Below are 25,315 nucleotides of genomic sequence, written 5' to 3'. Positions count from 1 at the left end.
GGTAGAAAAGGAGAGGAGAGAGTAGGGGAGTGGAGGAGAGGAGAGAAAAGAAAAAAATGTATGTCCCAGAGACAGGGAAATTGGAGACATCAGTGGTGGGAAATGTGCACTGGTAAAGGGTATTTATATTGTATGACTTTAACTGTGGAAAAAACAACAAATGTATTGAACAATCTTATAGCCATGGTGTTTAAATAAAGTAATTAAAAAAAAAAAAGAAAGCGGATGGAAGCCCCTGTCTAGAAGCTATAAATATAAATTAAAAGAAGAAAAATTAAAAGGGGGGGGTCAAATGTGGCATGTTTTTTTTTTTTTTGTTTTTTTTTTTTTTTTTTTTTTGGTTTTTGGTTTTTGGGCCACACCCGGCGGTGCTCAGGGGTTACTCCTGGCTGTCTGCTCAGAAATAGCTCCTGGCAGGCACGGGGGACCATATGGGATTCGAACCAATCACCTTAGGTCCTGGATCGGCTGCTTGCAAGGCAAACACCGCTCTACTATGTCTCCGGGCCCGCAAGTTTTTTTTTTTTTTTGAACCTGTGCCTGCCCTAGTAAAACGTGCAACTCAGAACAGTTCTTGTAATTTGCTTTTCTATTTTTTTTTTAAGGCGGCAGTATCCAAGAGGGATGACTTCCTATTTGTCAGTTTGGATAAGCTTTTGCTAGAATTTGGTAGGTATCAAGTAAAAATGAAGTAGGTGACTATTTGTATTTTCTTGGACCTTGTGTTGTTATTTCATTTTGTTTGGGGGCCATACCCAGCAATGCCCAACAGGTAACTCCAACTGCTCAGCTCAGGAACTTACTTCCCTGACAGTGCTTAGGGAAGTCTATGGGACGCCTTGAGATTGAATCCATTTGGGTGGGCTGCATGCAAGGCAAACAGCATGTCCGTTCCGTTCCTGGTACATTTTGACATTGAATTCACGAAAGAATTGTTTTAGTTTTCCAGTATGAGCAAGATAAAAGTGCTAAAGAAGATACGATTCACCGAATTAATGGTAAGTAGTTTTGCATGGTAAAGATACTTTTGTCTTAATCTTTGGGGGATCTCACCTGGCTGGACTCATATCTGACTCCTAGCTCTTGAGTCAGGGATCACACCTTGTGGGGACCAGGGACCCTATGGGGTGTCTGGGATGGAACCTGGGTTGGCTGCCTGCAAGGCAAACGCCCTATTATGGCTTCCACTCCTTAACTGCAGTTTTACTATTATGAATTATGTATTCAGCATTTAATATTTTGTGTTGAAGAATTTTGTTATAAACAGAGAAGATCTCTTCCATGCAGCTGAAAAGGAGCGATCCCTGAGCACAGAGCCAGGAGTCACTACACACTACTGCAGGGTGTTGTCCAAAAAACAATAAAGAAAGTGTTTCTCTTATTCATCACAGGTTATTTCAAACCATTTGAATTAAAGTTTATTTGAGAGAATTGATAGACATTCATTTTTAGGAATCCTAATTTTCAAAAATTATATTAGTGAAATGGTAAGGCAAATTACACAGATATAGTATTTTAAGGCTCTACATGGAAACTATCAAAGAAATTGAACCAATCATTCTAGCTCTGAGAAGGTATAATTTATCTTTTCTGTAACAAAAATAAACAAATGAATTTTTTTTTGTTTTTTTTTTTTGTTTTTTTTTAGTTTTTGGGCCACACCCGGTGACGTTCAGGGGTTACTCCTGGCTTTGTGCTCAGTAGTCGCTCCTGGCTTGGGGGACCATATGGGACGCCGGGGGATCGAACCGCAGCCCGTCCAAGGCTAGCGCAGGCAAGGCAGACACCTTACCTCTAGCGCCACCGCCCGGCCCCACAAATGGATGTTTTTACCTTGTTGTTCACTCAGTAATACAAAGTGAGTGGTTTGAAGGAGGTACACCTATTAATTGACATGGAATTAATAGAAATTTCCCGTTTGTAAATAAAAAGACTCATACTAGTATCATGTATGAAGAAATTTGTGCATAAACACATAGCATCCTAATTGCTGCTGCTCTCATAGATAGCCCTCTATGTTAAAGATGAAAGACTATTTACTTGATCTCGGAGCAAGTCTTGTTCTGTAGTTAGTATTTCTGTGATTTTTTTTTTTTTTTTTTTGGTTTTTGGACCACACCCAGCGGTGCTCAGGGGTCACTCCTGGCTGTCTGCTCAGAAATAGCTCCTGGCAGGCACGGGGGACCATATGGGACACCGGGATTCGAACCAACCACCTTTGGTCCTGGATCGGCTGCTTGCGAGGCAAAAGCCGCTGTGCTATCTCTCCGTTCTGTGATATTTTTTTAAGTAAATAGCACCCTGACCATCTCAAGCCTGCCTTTTCATTCTCAATTTTCCTTCTAGTTAAGTGGACAGATTCATTAAATATATATAGAGTTTTTCTTAATTTGTGATTTACACTTTAAGAGAAACTATCTCCTCTTCCAGAGTGCCTTGAAAATATTAAGGAAAACAAAGCAGCTATTTGTAAGATAAATGAAACTATAAAGACTACAGATGAGGAAATTGATTATTACCATAAACATAGTAAGGAGATCCAGGACAGTTGTAATAAGTGAGTATTTAAAATAAATTTTAATAATCACTAGATTCTTTTATTTAAGGTTTATAAGTTTATAGTTAAACTAGTATTTGAAGTAATATTTTATATTTGTCAAGTGATGACTCAACTTCTAAATGGCCTTCTTTGTCACTATTAAATGGGATCAAGGGATAAAAATAAAATAGGCTATAAGGGCCAGTGTTAGCACAGTGGGTTAGGGTGCATTACTTCCACTCAGCTGACCTGTGTTCAATCGACGGCATCCCATACGGTCCCCTGAGTTCAGAGCCAGGAATAAGTCCTGAGCATTGCAAGGTCGACCCAAACTCCCCCCACAAAAAAAGCTATGAAAACTTGCAAAATTTAATGTTCGATATGTTTAAGAACTTTTTAAAATGCAGATTCGGGTTTTGAGTTTAGTATTTAAACATTTTGAAACAAGAACTTGTTATTAGAACAATAGATTGCAAATACTTAAAATATGTTAGTTTCAGACCTGAGAGATAAAACAGCAGGGCGATTTGGAATCAAATGGCCACAGTTTGATCTCTGGCATCCCATATAGTCTTAGAGCACCTCCAGGAGTGAGTGATTCCTGAGTGGAGAGTCAGGAGTAACCCTTGAGCATTGCTGGGTGTGGTACCCCCAAAGTTAGTTTCTTGTCATTTATATGAACTAGTCTTTATAATAACTATTATTCTTTAGAATCAGTTGTTAAATCTTTTGTTGATAAAATTTTAATACTTATTTTTCTCCTATTACTTGTGGTTTTTTTGTGTTTTTTTTTTTGGTTTTTCGGGCCTCACCCATTTGATGCTCAGGGTTTACTCTTGGCTAACCGCTCAGAAATTGCCCCTGGCTTGTGGGGACCACATGGGACACCGGGGGATCGAACCGCGGTCCTGATCCTTGGCTAGCACTTGCAAGGCAGACACCTTACCTCTAGCGCCACCTCACCGGCCCCCTTTTATTACTTTTTAAAGAAAGTGACATATTGGAGGTACTGGAAAGATAATACAAAAGTTAAGGAAGGCACCTGCCTAGCATGTAGCTGGGCCACAAACTGCTTGGAATCTTGGCACTGCATATTGTCATTAGGCATGCCTGCTGAGCACCTTTTAGTGTAGTACAAACAAACAAACAAACAGTGAGACCAGAGAGAAACCTCAGTCAGCTGAGTGCATGCATTGCATGTAGAAGGCTCTGGTTTTATCCCAAGCATTTCAAGTTCTCCTGAGCATGGCCAATAACTTAGAACTTAGAAATATGATAAAGAAAATGTGTCCCACCCAATATCTAAATCAATCTTTGGGAAAAAGAAGATGGGAGGTATCACTTTCCCCAACTTTAAACTGTACTACAAAGTAATTAAAAAACATGATATTAGAATAAAGATAGGTATATTAACATTTAATCCTTGATTAAGGAACCAAAAATATGAAATAGAGCAAAGAAAGCCTTTTTAACAGTGGTTCCAAAAGAGCTCGAATTTTTTCTAAGACCATGAACAAATGTCAAAGCAAAATGGAAAAAGGATCTTGATATCAGACTCAAAACCGTAAGGCTCATAGAGAGAAATTTGAGCAGAAGTCTTCGACGTTGAAGCTAAAGGCATCTTTAAGGATGAAATACCACTGACCAAGCAAGTGGAAGCTAAGATAAACAAATGGGATCACATTAAACTAAGAAACTTCTACACCTCAAAGGAAATGGTGACCAGGAGACTAAGACCACCCACAGAATGGGTGGGAGAAATTGTTCACCCAATACCCTTCTGATAAGGGATTAATATCCAAGATATATAAAGCATTGGTAGAGCCCAACAAGAAAAAACAAATCCATCTCCCTCAAAAAAGGGGAGAAGAGCTGAATCGAAACTTTCTCAGAGAAGAAATACAGATGACCAAAAGGCACATGAAAAAAATGTTCATAAGTCATTAGGGAGATGCAAATCAAAACAATAATGAGAAATCATCTCACATTACAGAGACTGGCATAAATCACAATGAACAAAAACAACCAGTGCTGGCACAGATGCAGGGAGAAAGGGACCCTCATTCATTGCTTATTGGAATGTAAAATGGTCCAGCCTTTATGGAAAACAGTATGGACATTTCTCAAAAAACTTTGTGTTCTCATATGACCCAACAATACAGCTCCTGAGAATATACCCTAGGGCAGGGGTCTCAAACTTAATTTACCTGGGGGCCGCAGGAGGCAAAATCAGGGTGATCCTTGAGTGCAAAGTCAGTAGTAAGCCTTGAACATTGGGGGGTGTGACCCAAACAACTAAAACAAAGCAAAACAAAAAAAAGGTTCCTCTAGGGCAGGGCCACAAAATGTTGTACGGAGGGCTGTTTGTGGCCTGTAGCCACGAGTTTGAGACCCCCTGCTAGGGGCTCTAAAACACAATACAGAAAAGGCACCTGCACTCTATGTTCGTTGCAGTTCCATTCACAATACCCAGAATCTGGAAACAACCCAAGTGCCTGAGAACAGATAAGTGGAGAAAAACTGGTATACATCGCACAATGCAATACTACAGCTATTAGAAAAAATGAAGTCATAGGAGTTGCTTATACATGGATGGATATGGACAGTATTATGCTGAGTGAAAAACTGAGAGGACAGACAGAACGATCGCTAATTTTCAGGACATTAAAAAAAGATAGTATGAAAATAACTATAAAGACAATAGAAATGATTGTCAGAGTAATGGTCCATGGCACAATTAGAATTAAGATAATAGAAAGGATCACTGAATAAGAACTGGGTACTGAAGGAGGGCAAAGAGAATAGTGTCTGCCATAAAGGCAGGATGTGTGTATACGTGTGGGAGGGGCAAATAAGGAGGAAAGTTGGGGACACTGGCAGGAAATGTCCACTGGTGAAGAGGTGCGTGTTGGAATGTCATATAACAAAATCGACTTTTAAACTGATAGTGATTCATTAAAAAATGTGTATTGAAGTTCTGTAGTGACATATAATCTAGCCCTATCACATTTGATTTTTCTCTAGTTGTAGTTCCAAACAGATTTTATGTAAAAATTAATGAATATTGATACTTCAATTTATTAATGTTTCATGATGGTGGCAGTAATGGTGATGGAAATATTTTTCTATCTCGAAACTTATTTCCCCAGAAACAGAAAGAATACTGTATCTTTAATGATTATAGTAATTTACTATTATATTTTTATTACAGTGAAATACTACATGTTACTATAACTTATTATTTTGTGCTCATTCTGAGATGCTATTTATGATTTTTTTTGTAGTTGGAAACCTACCTGTGATGTCTTTCATAAACATGAAGACTATATGCAGAATCAGTTTGCTACTTATCAACGAACTATTGAGAAAGACAAGTATCGTACCTGTATTAATTTAGATTATTAATTTTATAAGCTTGAATTGTAATCATATTAATTGAAAAACAGTAATTTTGTTTGCTGCTTTCTTTGGTGGGGCTTTGGGGCCACACCTTGCAATCCTCAAAGATACTTGCTAGAGATACCTGGGGATCATATATGGTTCTGGGGATAAAACTAGGGTGTGTTGTATTCAACACAAGCTCCTTAGCTTCTCTGCTTTCTCTCTCTCTCTCTCTCTCTCTCTCTCTCTCTCTCTCTCTCTCTCTCTCTCTCTCTCTCTCCATATATATATATGTATATATACATATTCTTTTGGTTTTGGGGTCATACTGGGCAGCCTTGGGTTACTCCTGGCTCTATGCTCAGAAATCGCTCCTGGCAGGCTCAGGGGACCATATGGGATGCCGGGATTTGAACCACCATCCTTCTGCTTGCAAGGTAAATGCCCTATCTCCATGCTACCTCTTCGGCCCCATATATATATATATTTTCTTTATTTTTAAAGAGTCTTCTGGACTTTGGATACCCTTCGCGTCTGCAGAAGAACATTTTCTAGATCTTTAGAGATGTTTAAATATGGCCTTAGAAACTACCAGTAAAAATCGTAATAGAGTTCTTAAGTTAGTGGGTTTTTTTTTTTATAACTGAATTATATAAGCAACAATCTGGGCATAATTGCTGTAGAATTAGCTTATAAATTTTTATATTAGAGTATTTTATGTCAAACTTATTTTTCAGATTATTCATTTAGTGGGATATTATGGAGAACATCAATAGATATTTGGATTTATTTCATTACGTGTGAAGTCATATGATCTTGGGTATAAGTCTAATTCATTGATACAAAGAAACAAACATCTAGAGGGCAATGCACTTGAGACTAGTGTATACTGTCTTTTCTGTGACTTCATTGAGAAGATATAGAATATCAAAGTTTAAGAAGATTTTATTTGATTTTATATTGATGTCAAATCATATTGATTTGATACAGGCATCCAATTTTAAGGTTAAGCAATAAATGTCTCATATAATCACTATTTTGTAGTGACTATGCTTAACATACTCACTTTTAACAACTTTGATGTATCTATTAGCAGAACTGTCACATTCATTATGCGGTATGTGCTAAATTTTTGGAACGTATTCATCTCATAAACTTTGAAATCTCATTTCCTTCATTACTTAGTCCTGGCATGACCATTCACCACACTTTTTGTGATCACCTTTTTTATTTTGCATCGCCCCCCACCTTTTTTTCTTTTAAAGATGACACATTTAGGACTGGAGAGATAGCACAGTGGTAGGGTGTTTGCTTTGCACGCGGCCAATCCAGCCAAGCCAGGACAGATGGTAGTTGGAATCCCAGCATCCCATTTGGTCCCATGTGCCTGCCAGGAGCGATTTCTGAGGGCAGAGCCAGGAGTAAGCCCTGAGTGCCACTGGATGTGACCAAACATTCCCCCCAAAATTTCACATTTAAATGAGATTTGTATTTGTCTTTCGCTCACTTAGCTTACTACTTTTGAGTCCTACCCATTTTACCACAGATTGTAAGATTTCTTTTCTTTCTTTCTTTCTTTCTTTCTTTCTTTCTTTCTTTCTTTCTTTCTTTCTTTCTTTCTTTCTTTCTTTCTTTCTTTCTTTCTTTCTTTCTTTCTTTCTTTCTTTCTTTCTTTCTTTCTTTCTTTCTTTCTTTCTCCTTCCCTCCCTCCCTTCCTCCCTCCCTCCCTCCCTCCCTCCCTCCTCCCTCCCTCCCTCCCTCCTCCCTCCCTCCCTCCCTCCCTCCCTACTTCCTTCCTTCCTTCCTTCCTTCCTTCCTTCCTTCCTTCCTTCCTTCCTTCCTTCCTTCCTTCCTTCCTTCCTTCCTTCCTTCCTTCCTTCCTTCCTTCCTTCCTTCCTTCCATTTTTACTCATGGTTATGCACTCAGAAAGTGCTCCTAGCCTGGGATGCTGAGGATCCAACCGTGGTCCATCCTAGGTTAGTGCATGCAATGCAAATGTGCTACCACTTGTGCTACTGCTCCAGCCCCAGATTGCAAGATTTCTTTTGTTATATACCATAACTTTATTTTTAAATTTTAAACTTTTTTTGTTTGTTTTTCTTTTCTTTTTTGTTTTTGTTTTTGTTTTTGGACCACACCTGGTGACGCTCAAGTGTTACTTCTGGTTATGTGCTCAGAAATTGCTCCTGGCATAGGGGACCATATGGGACGCTGGGGATCGAACTGAGGTCCATCCTGGGTCAGCTGTGTGCAAGGCAAACACCCTACCGCTGCGCTATCGCTCCAGCCCCCAATTTTTAAATTTTTCTTATATTTTTTTTCAAGTTTTGTTGTAACATCATAATTTACCAAGTTGTTTATAATACAGTTTTTTCAGGAATTAAATGTTCAAACATCAGTCCCACCACCATCTCTTCACCAGAGTCCCCAATCTCCCACCCACCACCATAACTTGTCTGGATAAAGACAAATTTATTTCATAGTTTGTTATACATCAAAGGCAATGGAATCATCAAAACATAATTTTAAATGATTGTTATAGCTCTCCATGGTGTTACTAAAATCTGTCTAAGGATTTACTGGGCTGTGGTTGGTGTTCTTTGAGCCTTCTGTTCTTTTGTTTTGGGGGCACACCTGACAGTGCTCAGGGGCTGCTTTTGGCTCTGCACTCAGGAATTCTGGTAGTGCACGGGGATGCTAGGAATGTATATGAATATATGGGATGCTCGGGATCAAATCCAGATCAGCCATGTGAGAAGCAAGCACCTTACATATTTGCATTATGGCTCCAGCTTGATTTTCTTTTTTATTTTGGGCTACACCTGATGGTGTTTAGGACTTTCTCTTAGCACTGAACTCAGTTATCATTTGTGGTGGGGCTTGGGAGACCGTATAGGGGTCAGGGATTGAACCAGGGTCAGATACAAGTAAGGCTAGCATCCTACTCATTGTACGATCTCTCCAGCCCAAAACATCATTTTCTTTTTTCTCTAATATGTACTTTGTTTTCTTTATTCATTGATGTTTGTTTCTATATTTTGTCTGTTTGAATATTGGGGTGCAGTTATCTTTTTGAAATACAGATTTCATTTTCTTTGTATACCCAGAAATGGAATTGCTGTATCATATGGTGGCTCTGTTCTTAATTTTTTGTTTTGTTTGTTTTGGGTCAGGAGTTACTTTTGACTCTGATCAGGAATCACTCCTGGTGAGTTTGGGGAACCATATGAGATGCTGGCGGTTGAACCCAGTGTGGCCAAATGCAAATCAAGCACCTACCCACTGTACTGACTATCCAGCCTCCCCTTTTTTTTTTTTTTACTCTTTTGATGTACCTTCATATTTTCCTTATTAGTTATTTTAGTTTACATTTCATCACTAATGCCTAAGAACTAATGCACAATTTATCACAGTTTACCAATATTCTTGGCCTTTTATTATAGCCATTCTAGTATAAGAAGATAATTTAGGGGCTGGAATGATAGCACAGCGGTAGGGTGTTTGTCTTGCATGCGGCAAACCCAGGATAGACCCAGTTAAATCCTTGGCATCCCATCTATGGTCCCGGAGCCTGCCAGGAGCAATATGTGCTGCAGATCCAGGAGTAAATCCTTGAGCACTGCAGGGTGTGGCTCAAAACCAAAATAAATAAATAAATAAATAAATAAATAAATAAATAAATAAATAAATAAATAAATAAATAAATAAATAAATAAAATATACCATATTTTCCGGCATATAAGATGACCCCCTGCTTTTCCTGTTGAAAGGGTTTGGGCTCTATTCGCCGTATAAGACTACCTCTCTTTAAACGCACACCAAATGGAAATTAAAAACATAAGAGAAAAAGATTCAATAGTTATTTAAGTGGATATTTCACAGATCCAAATGTTGGGGCATTTCTCATAAAAGCTTCTCTTTTTATGATTTATTTTGTTTTGTTTTGAGGCTACACTTAGTAGTGCTCAGGGCTTACACCTACCTAGCTTTGTGCTCAGGCTTCACTCCTAGCAATGCTCAGGAACCGTATGTGGTGCCAGGAATCAAACCCAAGTCTGTTGTACACAAGGTAAAAATGTTTTACATGTTATACTGTATTTCCAGTACCTTTTACATTTAAATTTTTCTGTGGGGTTGTTTTTTTTTTGGCCACACTCAGTATTGCTAAAGGATTACTCCTGGCCATGCAGTAAAGAATTAATCTTGTTAGTGCTTGGAGAACTATATGGAATTCTGGGGATCATACTTGGATTGGCTCTATGCAAGGCAAGCTCCCCATCTGCTATGCCATATCTCCAGCCTCAGCCCGCACCTTTTTTAATGATTAATTTCTACCTTTCTGGCATTGTGGTCTCAAATACACTTGGTATAATTCTTGTAGATTAAAGTACTCTTTTCTCATCTTTTAAGATGAAATGATCATTATAGTATCTCTTAAGAAATGATCACATTTAGGATGTCTGATGTAGAAAACTTTGAGGAACAGACTGTAAATAATAGAAGATAGTAATGTAAAGAATACTGTCTATACTATCTCTTCAACCACAAAAACCATTCTTAGTTCATGTGTCATACAAAAAGAAGAAGCAAGGTAGATTTGTTTCATAGATCATAGTAACTTGCCCTAGTTTTAGCTCAAGCAAACATCAAATGAAAGTGAAGAATTATATTTTGTTGCAAGAATTTTAACCACCCTACTCAAGACATTATTCATTCTTGTACATAAAATAAAAAGAAATACTTAAAAACAAAAACAAAAACCTTGTGGTTCAGAGATGACAGTGAACCTCTACTTGAGTTTGATGAGAGTTCTCCTAAACTGTGCTGAAATTTTCTTTAGAAAATAGTTATGGAGGGGGCAGGAGCAATACCACAGTGGGTAGAGCATTTGCCTTGCAGCAACCGTCCGAGGTTTGATCTCTGACATCCATTATGGTCCCCCGAGCCTGGCAAGAGTGATTTCTGAGCACAGAATCAGGAGTAATGCCTGAGTGCCAGGGAGTGGTTAAAAAAAAAGTTGTGGAGGGGTTAAGAGATAATACAGTGGATAGATGCTTTCCTTGCACACAAATGTTGGTTCAATCCCTGGCACTGCATAAGATCCACCAAGGACCACCAGGAGTTATCACTGCGTGGAGAGTCAGGAATAAGACCTGAGCACTGCATTGAGTGTCCCACACATAATGGTTGTGGATTTGTTAAGAATGACGGTGAACCCTATGTTCTAATTCTTAGAACTTTACACAGTGTGATATTTTTGCTTAGAAAAATAAAAAGAAATTGAACAACCGTTGTTGTACAGGTTGTGCACTGAATGGAACAGAGACTCAGAACTGTTGGAGTAAAAAGATTCAGAAAGTTAGAGCCAGAGCAGAGGTAGGGCATTTGCCTTGTACATGGCAGATCCAGATTTGATCCTCAGAACCCAGTATGGTCCCCCAAACATCACTAGAACTGATCTGGACATAGAGTCTAGAGTAAGTGCTGAGCACTGCTGGATGTGTGCCCCCTAAAAAAGAGATCCAGTAATTAATTTACTTAAAGAACCAGGTTCCTTAGTGTCCATTAGTAGGGTGATAAAAATAAATGATTAAGTTGGACAAATAAGATCATACTAATACAGTGTTTCTAATGTGACTAAGTACTAACATACTAGTACCTTTGAAAGGCATAGTTCAATTAGAAAGGAAGGAGTGGAAGTTTAGTGGAAGGGATTAGGCAGTAAACAAGTGAAGAAAAAGAAAATAGAGAATTGAAGTGATGGAGTTCAGAAACGTTCTAAGGAAAGACTATTGAGGGAAGCACAGGATAAGCAGACACATGCTTAATTTGATGGACTTCAACACGTTGATTTAGAGTGTTTTTGATGTAACATCACTTCTAATTTTTACAGAAAAATGTATGATGATAATTTATGTGAATATAAAGAAGTTTTGAAGCAACACCAGCTGAAATACTCAAAAATACCCCTTTCATATGAATATTATGAGAAGAAAAGAGAGCTGGAAGAAATTCAGAGCCGAGTGTTGGCATGGACCGAACAACTGAAAAGGAACGAAACTCTTTTCATTGAGCTTTCAGGTATGGACTTATTGTTTTGTTTTAATCTTTATGGAATATTATGTTTTGATATTTATGAAAATAATGTATCACTCTAAAATTGTGTCTTTGCTTTCTAGTGCCTCCTCCCTTTCCATCACTTACTAAATGGACATTACATCTGTATCCATAATGGTATTTTAATGTAAAATTCATAATGATAAATATTTTTGTGTTTTTATTGTTTCAATATTTTACTAGTAGGAATCTAAAAGATTTACATTTTTATTTAATACAAAATTATAGGATTTTTTTTGTTTGTTTGTTCTTTTGGTCACACCCTGCGGGGCTTTAGTTACTCCTGGCAGACACGGGGGACCAGATGGAATGCCGGGGATCGAACCCAGGTCTGTCCCGGGTTGGCTAAGTGCAAGGCAAATGCCCTACTGCTGTGCTATTGCTCCAGCCCAGACAAAATTATAGGATTTTTGAAGATCATTTTGCATTGCTTTCTTTTTTTTTTTTTTTTTTTTTTTTGGTTTTTGGGCCACACCCTGTGACGCTCAGGGGTTACTCCTGGCTATGCGCTCAGAAGTTGCTCCTGGCTTCTTGGGGGACCATATGGGACGCCGGGGGATCGAACCACAGTCCGTCCTAGGCTAGCGCAGGCAAGGCAGGCACCTTACCTCCAGCGCCACCGCCCGGCCCCTGCATTACTTTCTTAAGTAATAATTTTATTTATTCATTTTTATTTTGAAATTTAATTTTTTTTTGAAATTTAATTTTTAAATATTTTATTGATTGAGATTCTGTGATTTACAATACTATTAATAATGATTTCTCATGTATATAATTCCAGTACTGCACCCATTACCAGTATTATTTTTATTAGTTTAGGAGATATGGAAGGATGATTCACAATTAATTAATCTATAGAAATTCATTGGAGGGGCTGGAGAGATAGCACGGAGGTAAGGCGTTTGCCTTTCATGCAGAAGGACGGTGGTTCGAATCCCGGCATTCCATATGGTCCCCCGTGCCTGCCAGGAGTAACCTGAGTGCCGCAGGGCGTGACCAAAAGAACAAACAAACATAAAAAGAAATTCATTGGAGATCTATTTTGGGCTAAGCAGTATGAAGAGTTAAGTTTCTGCTGTTACCTGAAGAATGTTCCTTTTTGTCATGATTTAGTGGTTTGGGAGTAGAAATGTTATTACCATTAATGTAAGTGAAATTTTTTATCTTTCTCAGAACCTAAAATATCAATTATACCAGATAGGAATAGTCTACTTTTTAAAATTATAATGGCTTTCTTTGTGGTGGGGGTTTATGTTACCCCTGGTGGTGCTCAGGAGTTCCCCCTGACTCTGAGCCCAGAAATCATGCGTGCAGGCTCGGGACCATATGGGATGCCGGAATTCGAACCACCATCCTTCCTGAATTGACTATGTGAAGGCAAACACCTTACCGCTGTGCTATCTCTCTGGCCCCAGTATAGAGATATTGAATTTAAAATGGTTTTTAATTAATTTAAGTCTTGTTTGTTAACATCTTCTCTGATGATCAATTTGGTACTTAATCTGCTAACCTCCACAGTCCTTCATATGCTTTTCTATGCTTCTACCTCTCCTGTTTATACTAAGTCGTCTATTTTTTTTTTTTTTTTTTTTTTGGTTTTTGGGCCACACCTGGCGGTGCTCAGGGGTTACTCCTGGTTGTCTGCTCAGAAATAGCTCCTGGCAAGCTCGGGGGACCATATGGGACACCGGGATTCGAACCAACCACCTTAGGTCCTGGATCGGCTGCTTGCAAAGCAAGCGCTGCTGTGCTATCTCTCCAGGCCCACTAAGTCTTCTTTATGCCTGCATTCTATTATACATCCTTCTTCATTCTAAACTATCTTTTTAACTCCTTTATTTATAGGCCTCTAGATTATTCTGTTATTAGCTATTTATTTGTTATATGTCTGTGTGTTAATTTCTTAGCAGGAAGGGCATAAAGTAGATGCAGAAGGTTTATCAGGCATTTAGGCAGTTGATCCATAGGATGGAGTAACATCATAAAAATAGAGGTGATGGAGAGGCATGGACTTAAATGTCTATTAAAGTTTAAATATACTACTTAGTAGTTATGAATATATATTTGTAATAGTGTTGCTATAATAAAATATAATTATAAAATTATAATTCACTGTGATTTTATGTTCTAGAACATAAACCATATATTTAAGACAGAGTAAGAAACGAGGTAAGGTTATGATAGTGACAGATGTTTTTGAATTATTGAAAATTTTAGTCGAGTAAAAATAGTTCTGATAGGGCCCGGAGAGATAGCACAGCGGCGTTTGCCTTGCAAGGGGCCGATCCAGGACCAAAGGTGGTTGGTTCGAATCCCGGTGTCCCATAGGGTCCCCCGTGCCTGCCAGGAGCTATTTCTGAGCAGACAGCCAGGAGTAACCCCTGAGCAATGCCGGGTGTGACCCAAAAACCAAAAAAAAAAAAAATAGTTCTGATAATGTTCTCATTTATGGGTTTTCTGTACAAAGTTACTGTGACCTGCCACTGTTGTGTTTATTTTAAAATTCTAATGGAAGGCTGGAGTGAGAGTAGGGTGAGAAGGGTCAGACAGTAGGGTGCCTGCCCTGCATGTGGCCTACCTGGATTCACTCTCCAGCCTTCCATCTGGTCTCCTGAGCACTGTCATGAATGATTCCAGAGAGCAGAGTCGGGAATAAGCCCTGACCATTTCTGTTGTGACCCCAAACCCCCCAAACAAAAAATTATAAATGAATTATAGAAAAAGTTAGAATCCATGCAGATTATTTGTTTACAAATGAGAATTTCTCTACTTGAAATTGAGCGTAGGTACAATTTAGGCAGTAAGATCATATTCTTCTAAATTCTTCAGAGGTTCTGATAAACCTCACCAGATCATGATAAGAAACAAGTAATGAAAAAATAAGCTAAGTTTGGACCTGAGTTGGTTATTATTAGTTATGTCAAGTGACACGATAAACTTGGATGCTGGAGCAATAGCAGTGGGTAGGGTGTTTGCCTTGCACGAGGCCAACCTGTGTTCAGTCCCTGACATCCCATATGTCCCCAGCCTGCCAGGAGTAATTTCTGAGCACAGACTCAGGATCTGCTCGATACCAGGTGAGGCCCAAAACACAAGCAAACAAACCCAAAAACAAGCAGGAGGCCAAAGCAATAGTACAATGGATAGGGAACTGCCCACCTGGCATTGGTCCCCCAAACCCTACCAGAAGTGATCCCTGAACACAGAACCAACCACGAGCCCCTTCTACTTCCCAAAAGCAACTGGAAAGATACAGCCAAATCCGTTCTATGTTCTATTCTTGGCACCATATATGGTTCCCTGAGCACCTGTAGGATTGACTGTACTGAACACTGTCATTTGTGGTCCCCAAGCCATAAAGCCAACCGAACAGCTAAAAAAATAAAGCAAACATCCTATGAAAAATTTAACCAAAAGCAAAAAATCCTCTCACTATTTTGAATTAAAGGAAAATTTAGGTTTAACATTCATACAAAGGGAATTTTATTACTTTGTTTGGCTAATTTTTATCTTTGTTTTACCTCTGTTGTTGATTGCTGCTTTATTTTTAAGTATATGAAATATATAAATAATATTGCATAATATAATTTATAGTACCAATATTATAAATGAAATTTACTTCTGTAGTATAAATCCTTAACATAAAAGGGTTAATTTGAGAGTTAAAACACAAGCTATTCTCAAGCAAGCCAACAACATCTCAAGAGGCTCGTCTGAACTGAAGAAAAAAGTAAAAGACATGGAAATAGAAATTAATTGCATAAATCAGGTATATCGTTTCTTACATGTTTCTAATGTGGATAATAATGTAAACGTGTAAAGGAATGTTAGTTGGCAATCTTAGTAGAGCTATTTCTAAAGAACCTAAACATAGAGGAATGCTTTAGATCATTTATTTGTTCAGATTACTTTTGGACCAAAATACCTTATAGGTATTGGGTGTCTACAATTCTTTTTTTTAACTTTATTTATTGATTGATTCATTGATTGATTGATTGGTTTCTGGATCATACCCAGCAGCACTCAGGAGTTACTCCTGGCTCTGCACTCAGAAATAGCCCCTGGCAGATTGGGGAACCATATGGGATGTCAGGAATCAAACCGGTCCCTCCCAGGTCAGTCGAATGCAAGGCAAATGCCATACTGCTGAGCTATCACTCCGGACCCAGAGTGTCTACAATTCTTAGTTCTGAGGAAATGAGTAAAGAAAGCAGATGAGAAAATAATAAGCCAGATTAATAGCAGGAATGAAAGCAATTAAAAGAACTAAAAGAGTGATCACAAAGAAAATAGGACAGTAAATGAGTTGAAGGATTTAATTTTGAAAACTCATTAGTATACTCTATAAAGTTAGAATAGTATTAGTCTTACCTTTAAGATGTTATGATAGCATCTTGAATGCTTTTCTGGCACAAAATATTAAAATGTGGCTTTTGTTGAGAAGTATGAGAATATTGCAAAATAATTTCCAAATTTTAGGTTAGAAAAGGATAGTAAAGATAGATAATTTTCTAAATTTTTGAAAATTGCTTTAAAGATAAATGTTTACCAATCATAGGTATGAGATTCCAAAAAATAATATTATGATTTATCTTTTTTACTATTTACTAAATATTTACTATTATTTTAGTATATAGATATCACTTCCTTTGAACTATAAAGTGGGGGAATAACTGTTTACTTTGCTTATAACTGTCCTTTTAAAGAAGTGATGGAGGAGCCGGAGTGATAGCACAGTGGTAAGTTGCACGCGGCCAACACAGGACAGACCCCGGTTGGAATCCAGGCATCCCATATGGTCCCCCAGCCTGCCAGGAACAACTTCTGAGCACAGAGCCAGAAGTAACTCCTGAGCGTTGCTGGGTGTGACCCAAAAACAAAAAACAAAACAAACAAACAAAAAGTGATGGAAATTCACTGAAATCTTGTTTCACGGATGAAATTGTAAGGAAAGTAAAATGAATTTTATTTATTGATAAATATGACTGTAGCAAATTTCACTAAGTTAATTAACACTATTTGTTTATTTTATGTATATCAATTTATCCAGTACTTATTATTTATTATTTAAAGTAAAGCATTTGTTGTTATGCTTTTAGTTAATATTTTTGCTTTTGCTTTTATTTTTACCTCAGCACATTGCAAAACTTTATGAAACTAATAGTCTTTTAGAAACTCCAGAAGAAAAAAATAAAAATACAGAAAAGAGAAAGGAATTGGAAGAAAGGTATAGATTGACTTTAATATTGGATTTTATGTGAATAGATATTTTGTGTCTAAAATTTGATTCTATATACTATACCAAATTACTAGTGTTACGTAGTACTTATATTTATGGGGGCCCACCTGGTGGTGCTCAGGGGCTGCACTTGGCTCTGAGTTCAGGAATCTCGTGGTGGGTGTGGGGGATCATAAGAGAAGCTGGGTGTTGAGCCCGGCCAGGTCAGCCGTGTTTAAGGCAAACACTGTAGCTGCTGTACTAGCTCATTCTGACTCCAGACTTACAAATGATTGTAAGACTTTCTATTTATTTCCTATAAAATTTTATGTTATTAAGTATAATGGGTAATATTCAAACCTGTTTTTTTATTTTAGTAAAAAGAGAAAGAACAACAACAGCACATTTATTGTTCTGTACATGTCAGTTGTACATTTCATTCTTTAAAAAATTTTTGGTCTTGGGGCCAGAGAGATAGCGTGGAGGTAAGGAGTTTGCCTTGCATGCAGAAGATCGGTGGTTCAAATCTTGGCATTCCATAGGGTCCCCTGAGCCTGCCAGGAGAGATTTCTGAGCGTAGAGCCAGGAGGAACCCCTGAGCACTGCCGGGTGTGACCCAAAAACAAAAACAAAAACAAAACAAAAAAATTGTTTTTGGTCTTTGGGTCACATCTGGCTGTGTTAGTGACTTTCTCATAGGATTCAGGGGACCATATGTGGTGCCATGGGGCAAACCCAGGTCAGTTCTATGAAAGGCAAGCACCCTATCTGCTGTGAGCTATCTTTCTGACCCTCATTCTGGTTTTTTTCTTTGTTTGTTTGTTTTTAATGCTAGGCCAACCAGTGAAATAAGGCACAATGGTGGGAGCAGCAGCATTGTGCTCACCTATTTAACATCCTGAGTGAAGATGTGCTAAAATATATATGATATATAGATATATGACAATGTATTTTCATAACTTTCATCTTAATGATAATAAAAGATAAAACTTGGAAAAATTAAAGTGATTTTGCCTGTTACTGTTACTTTTATTGGTATCTTTTCTTTTTTTTTTTTGGTTTTTTGGGCCACACCCGGCGGTGCTCAGGGGTTACTCCTGGATGTCTGCTCAGAAATAGCTCCTGGCAGGCACGGGGGACCCTATGGGACCCCGGGATTCGAACCAACCACCTTTGGTCCTGGATCCGCTGCTTGCAAGGCAAACACCGCTGTGCTATCTCTCCAGGCCCCGGTATCTTTTCTAATACTTATCTTTTTGCCCATATCCTCTTTTACTCTAAATTCCTCTCCTCAGGCTTAGTTGCTTGTATCTTTTATCTTCATGATTCCTTTATCTCATATCCATCTTTAATTTTATAATGAAAACTGGTGTTTTTCGTTTGTTTTGTTTTTGGGCTACATCCTGTGACGCTCAGGTTACTCCTGGCTTTTGCGCTCAGAAATTGCTCCTGGCTTGGGGGGCCATATAATGCAGGGGGATCGAACTATGGTCTGTCCTAGGTCAGCCGCATGCAAGGCAGGCACACTACCTGCTGTGCCACCGCTCCAGCCCCTGAAAATTGGTTTTAAATAGCCATCTGAAGGGGCTGGGGGGATAGCACCGCAGGTAGAGCATTTGCCGTGCATGCGGTCAACCCAGGTTTGATTCCCAGCATTCTGCATAGTTCCCTTTTCCAGAGTCTGCCAGGAGTAATTTCTGAGTGCAGAGTCAGAAGTTAATCCCTGAGCACTGCCATGTGTGACATACGTCCCTGCAAAAAAATAGCAAAATGAGCAGAATTTTATTTAACACATTTTCACATAAAAATTCCATGAAAAGTAACAATATAGATACCATTTATGGAATAGTTTGATAGTTTATGCCAAAAAAAGATCAATATTTAGATTAACTTTTAATTAAACAATGAAGATAATTTAAAGAAAAAAATTTCCTCAGCTTTTTGCTTTTGCTGTTCTTGATTCAGCAGTTAGTTTTGGTGCTTGCTGGGGGTTGTATCGCACTTAGGTGCATCACACTGGAGATCACACATGAAGTTTTCCTTCCACTAAAAAAATTAAAGATCCACTTATCGATAGAATTAATCATTTTAATTATATGACATTCAATACTTCTAATCTTAAAATATATCCGCTTTGAGCAATGTCATTCACTTTTCTCTTCAGAATTTTTGAAAAAGATGAGCATGTGCTTGCAATGAATAAAATTCCTCAAAGCAATCAATTACTTCCTCCTCACGAATCACAGAAATCAGTCAGACCAATAAAGATGAACTCTTCAGAAGCAAGAGTTCCAGGTACAGTATACTTATTACAAAAATACTTAGTTTCCTTTAAGAATACAGAAGAAGAAATAGAAGCCATTTTAGTTACTTTTTGGTATAAGTGAGAACAAGCGAAACCGGAGACTAGTAGATTCAGGGAAGTACCACTTCAGTCATTTCTGAGTAAAGAAGTTTTGACTTCGAGACCTAGCATGTTTCTCTTTGAGAAATTACATGATATTTAAAAATGTATTATGGTCTTGTTGAACATCTAGCAGAAGAGAATAATTTCCATCTTTTTCTTTGAGAAGTTTTATTATCATGTGCGTGATTAGGTGAACTGTATTATTGTATCATCATATATTATCATGACATTAGATCATTATTGGATTTTTTTCTCTTTAGTTATTAACATCATCAGTATATCTTCTTTGGTTTCTCATGATAAAGATGTTTTGTGGGGCTAGAGAAGTAGAACAAGGAGTAAGATGATTGTCTTCCATATGGCCAACACTGGTTGGATCCCTAGGGTTACATATGACCCCTAAGTACCACCAAGAGTAAACTTTGAGCATCTTTAAGTGTGCTGTCCCCCAAAATAAGAATATAAAGATGTAGGTTGATCAGCTGGTTTTCATATTATTTATAATTGCTGTAATAACATATAGCAAGATTCTGAAACTAATTTTAGGATTCTGTATTTTAGTTTAAATGAAATGTTTTATTTAAAAATTTACAAGTATGGTCTTAATATTGGGCATATATATTTGATTAAATATTTGATTCGACATCTAGAATTTATTTGAAATTGTTACTACTTAATAATCTAGATAAGAAAGAAGAATGTTTTATGAAGTGGTCAAAGCTTCCTAATATTGACTTCGGACAAAAAGAGAATGATACTCAGGTAGATATTTCTTTTCACAGTTAACTTACTTAAATGTTTGTTTGTTTGTTTGTTTGTTTGTTTTGGGTCACACCCAGCAGCACTCAGGGGTTCCTCCTGCTCTACACTCAGAAATTGCTCCTGGCAGGCTCGGGGGACCACATGGGATGCCGGGATTCGAACCACCGTTCTTCCGAATGCAAGGCAAACGCCTTCCCTTCATGCTATCTGTCTGGCCCCAAATGTTTACTTTAAATAAGCATGGCGTACTCCCTTTAGGAAGCACATTCTGTGTGTGTGGTGTGTGTATGCTCACATGCTTGACAGAGAGAAACTGAAAAATGTATTGAATTAGCCGTGAGTATAATGACGGTTTAAAACACTCAAGACTTGGACTTGACAAGGTGGAAGATACTGTACCCTTCTTTTAAAAAACAACATAAATATGTTTTAAAATACTAAGCCTTTTACCTGTTTGACCAGAAATAGGAGATTTTTCTGAAAGACAAAACAAGATTGGATTGAGGAGGGAAATTGTCACCAGGACTTATATGGGAGAATACTTTTGCAGAAGTTATAGGTTTGGGGACAGTGAGCAGAGCTACTGTTTAGGTTGCTTCAGTAGAATTTAATTTAGTTACTATCTATTGACTTTCGAGCCACTTCACTTTTGTCCAGACCTCAGCGATAGGATGGCTCTCTAGGTGGGAGCAGGGAATATAAAGCTTTGTTTGTAGGGATAGATGATACTCTTTTGCTTTGTTTTGGGACTGCACTCAGTGGTGCCCAAGTACTTGGTGCTAGGACCATGCAGTGCTAAGAATCTAGTCATCTGAATAGTCTTCACAGACCTAATATTTAGCTCTTTTTTTTGTTTGTTTTTTTGTTTTGTTTGTTTTGTTTTTGGGCCACACCCGACGTTGCTCAGGGGTTACTCCTGGCTGTCTGCTCAGAAATAGCTCCTGGCAGGCACGGGGGACCCTATAGGACTCCGGGATTCGAACCAACCACCTTTGGTCCTGGATCGGCTGCTTGCAAGGCAAACGCCGCTGTGCTATCTCTCCGGGTCCCATGTTTAGCTCTTTTGATGTTTCGTTTTGGGGCAACTCTTGTCAGCACTTGGGTTACTACCTTCTCTTTTGTTTTGGTTTTCGGGCCACACCTGGTGATGCTCAGGGGTTACTCCTGGCTATGCACTCAGAAATCGCTCCTGGCTTGGGGAGACCATATAGGATGCCGGGGATGGAACTGCGGTCCATCCTAGGCTAGCACTGGCAAGGCAGATGCCTTACCTCTAGCGCCACTGTTCCGGCCCCAATACTTGGATTACTTGTGACTCTACACTCAGTAATTACTCTCAGCAAACTTAGGAATCATAGGGGATGCCGGAGACTCAACCAGGGCTGACTGCGTGCACTGTGTCCTACCCATTGCACTGCCACTCCCACCCCCTACTGTATGGCTCTTTTCTTTTTATATAATTGCTTTATTTAATCACAGTGGCTGCAGAATTGTTCATAGTTGAGTTTCATCACAGAATGTAACATGTGGTACTTAATAGTGGTGAGGGAAAAGGAGCATGCCATGCCAGAAGCTACCTCCTAATGCTGCATATCTCTGTCTTCTCATATTCTTATGGAAATAATACAGAGGGAAATTCACAATGAAAAATGTCCTTGCTTTGGGTTAATCATCGTGATTACAGATAAATAGAGGGTAGAGATAATAAAAGTAATTAGTGAGCTTTAATAAGTTTAAATGTACATTACTTGGGGCTGGAGAGATAGGACAGTGGATAGGGCACTTGCCTCGCCTGCTGGGCTCAATCCTAAACAATCCCCATGGGTTATGTGAATCCCACTAGGGTGATTTCTAATGCAGGACAAAAAAAAGGGGGGGTCAAAAGCTCTGAACACAGCTTGATTTTACCCTCTCTACAACAAAAAAGGATATGTTAACTATTAAAAATATTTAAATCTGAAAATCTAGAACTGAAATTCCTGATGTTATTAATATAGTTGAAAAGATAAAAAGATAAGTGAAGGAAACCAAAACTTACTGGTTCTTTTTATTTGTTTGTTTTGGTACCACATCTGGCGGCACTGAGGGCTTACTCCTGGCTCTGCACTCAGGAATTACTACTACTTACGGTTCTTAAGGGATTATATGGGACTTTAGGACTTGAACCCAGGTCGGCTGCATACAAGTCACGCATCCTACATGCTAAATACTGTTCCAGTCCATGAAATACTTTTTATGTTGGAGAATAGAGAGGGAACAGATAGGAATACTAATTTTTCTGTTGTTAAAAAATGTAAATTTATGGAGCTGGAGAGATAGGTAGGTAAAGTGCTTATCTTGCAGTTGGCTGACCCAGGTTGCTCAGAGGTCACTCTGAAAGGGTTCTGGGGACTATATTGGGTGTCGGGATTGAACTGGGTCAGCAGTGTGCAAGGCACACCTCTTCTGTACCATCTCCCGGGCCCTAAACTTGTACTTTTAAGTATATTGTTATTTTGAGTCAAATAAGAAAAATCAGGGACTTTTCAAAATGAGTGATTCATTGATAATGAAAGACTTGAAAAAGTGTAAAAGATAGAGCAATGATTTAGATATTCATATTATAGAACATCTAACATTCTAAAGATTAACTTTTTATACATGTATAAAACAAAGTTGCAGGTTTTAGTTTTTTCAACCAATTAATTTTTAATTAATTTCTCATAGTATATTCAAGATATTATAGAAAATATACTCAAAAATCATGTACTCAGTTGAGAAAATGCTAAGATTCACTTGAAAATTAGTCAGGAATATGGGATAAGACTTAAGTAGTTACCTAAAATGTAGAAATACTGCCAAACATAGCATTGTAATCACTAGATACATCAAATTATTTGAAAGTATTAAACTTTCTTTGTTTCTCAGTATTTGACTTCATTTTGTATATAATGATTTCAGTTATTATTTGCAGTTGTTGCTATGGATGTGATGGGAGCAAGGTTGACAAGACTAATGGAGAGCCTGAATAGCCGTGAAAATGTTTTGAATGTTTTTTAATCCAGTTGTAATGCTTAATTTCTTTTGTTCAGGTATTTAATGATTCGTCTATGATTAAGCATTCAGAATCTCCACATATTAAGACTATTAAGAGCTCACAGGATCTTATGCAGTTCAGGTAACTTCAAATAATAGAAAATACTTTCATTTCTAGAATGATCAACTCACAAAATGACATAAAATTTTACTTATTGTATTTTAGATTATTAACCCCACAGAAAAAATCAAGTTGCAATCAATGGTATGAAAAAAGAGATGCAGGTAATGAATAACAATTACTCCACTTATTCTATAAAAGTGGTACCATTGACTTTTATTTTGAGGTTTTAAGATGGGTTATACTGTCAGGATAAAATTCTATAAATGTAAACAGATTCACTCTAATCGTAATGAGTTTATCTTTATGTCAGACATGGTTGTAAGTTTCAGCCAATTATTGAAGCAGATATCAGAAGGAGATTGTTGTATTTGGGAAGAATTATTTACCTGTCACAGGTATCTCTTCCACCTGTGTATAATCTGTATATTGCCAACTTGATAGAATTGAACAAGGGAGGAGGCTAATCTCTGGGAAAGTATAGCTCTAATAAAGGTAATGGTGTGAATACCTGGTATAATTCTAGCTATCTTTGACTCTATGATAAGGCATGATACCCAAGATGGTATTTAATTCTGTTAGAAGGAAAAAGGATTATTTGTTTTTAACAACCCCCAAACCCTATTTTTTGGAGGGAGGGTTGTGGTTTGGTCATCACCCGGAAGTTTCCAAGGGCTACTCCTATCTTTGTTTTATAGTCACTTCTATTGGTGCTCAGGCTCATCTATGATGACAGGGATTGGACTGGTCTCAGACACTTGCAAGACAAGAGCCTTAACCACTGTACTATTTCTCTAGTCCCTCTCAGCTAGTTTTTAAAAGAAGCTAATACGTTAAAAAATAATAGCTGTTAGTTAAAAGCAAGAGGCAAAAATAATAAAGCGTATAGGCTGTCATATACAGAAATATTTTTATTGCTTACGGAAAAATGCATGGATAAAGAAAATATACATACACAATGGAGTACTTCGCACCCTGAAGAAAAGATAAGTCTGCTTTTCATAACAACATAAAACATGGATGACAGGGTTCATGTCATGCAGAGTAAGGAGAAATATTGACTGCCACTCGTGTATATAATATAGGATGCAAATCAAGGGAACAAATAAAAACCAAATTCAAAGAAACACTTGAACTCAGAATATAAAACTTAAATTACCAGAGGAAGAAGGGGGAGGCATCTAAAGGAGGAGTGTGTCCAGTGGTCTGTGATGGAGGGAGATTGATCTGTATGTGGTGGGTGTAGTGTGGTAACATTTGGACGAAGGGTAAAATTATCCCTAAATACAGTCTTTTAGAGTTTTGGGTGTCACACCCGGTGGTACTCAAGGCTTACTCCTGATGTGCTTGGAACCAATAAGGAATGCCACGGATCAAACACAGGTCAACCCATGCAAGACAAGCAGTCTGCCCACTGTACTACATCTCTCTAGCTGATAAATGCAGTCCTTGTAAACTAGCGTCTTTGCCGTAAAAACAAAAACCATTTAGGCATGGAGACGTGGCTTAGTGTGTGTGTTACAGGAGGGACCCAAGGCATAGTAAAATATTTTCATAATTTCAAAATGGGTTCTTAAATACATAGTTTAAGTTCCTATTATAAAAAAAGATCGACAGGGCCTTAATTTTCCTTTGTGAAGAGGAAATTTTCCACTGGACTCTTGAGTGAAGGATTGAAGGACCTCTTTAATGGACTTTTCTTATGTTTTTTTCTCCAACACACTAGCTGCCCTGGACTTCACTCCTGGAGTAGG

At 38.0% G+C, this 25,315-nt stretch overlaps 1 protein-coding gene across 1 annotated transcript in view; it reads left to right on the top strand.

The window, feature by feature from the left end:
* The window catches only part of C3H14orf39 (chromosome 3 C14orf39 homolog), a 41,297-nt gene that overhangs the window by 1,401 nt on the left and 14,581 nt on the right, over positions 1-25,315 (top strand). Inside the window, exons 2-13 of the mRNA XM_049770263.1 lie at positions 606-669; positions 942-998; positions 2,431-2,557; positions 5,824-5,913; positions 11,815-12,002; positions 12,101-12,143; positions 15,687-15,807; positions 17,174-17,265; positions 19,421-19,551; positions 20,349-20,425; positions 23,497-23,582; positions 23,667-23,725. Of these exons, the coding sequence (XP_049626220.1) occupies positions 606-669; positions 942-998; positions 2,431-2,557; positions 5,824-5,913; positions 11,815-12,002; positions 12,101-12,143; positions 15,687-15,807; positions 17,174-17,265; positions 19,421-19,551; positions 20,349-20,425; positions 23,497-23,582; positions 23,667-23,725 (1,135 nt within the window). The remainder of the gene's footprint in view (positions 1-605; positions 670-941; positions 999-2,430; positions 2,558-5,823; positions 5,914-11,814; positions 12,003-12,100; positions 12,144-15,686; positions 15,808-17,173; positions 17,266-19,420; positions 19,552-20,348; positions 20,426-23,496; positions 23,583-23,666; positions 23,726-25,315) is intronic.

Source organism: Suncus etruscus, chromosome 3 (genome assembly GCF_024139225.1).
Source record: "Suncus etruscus isolate mSunEtr1 chromosome 3, mSunEtr1.pri.cur, whole genome shotgun sequence".
Lineage (NCBI taxonomy): Eukaryota > Metazoa > Chordata > Mammalia > Eulipotyphla > Soricidae > Suncus > Suncus etruscus.
This window is presented reverse-complemented; position numbering and strand designations above follow the sequence as displayed.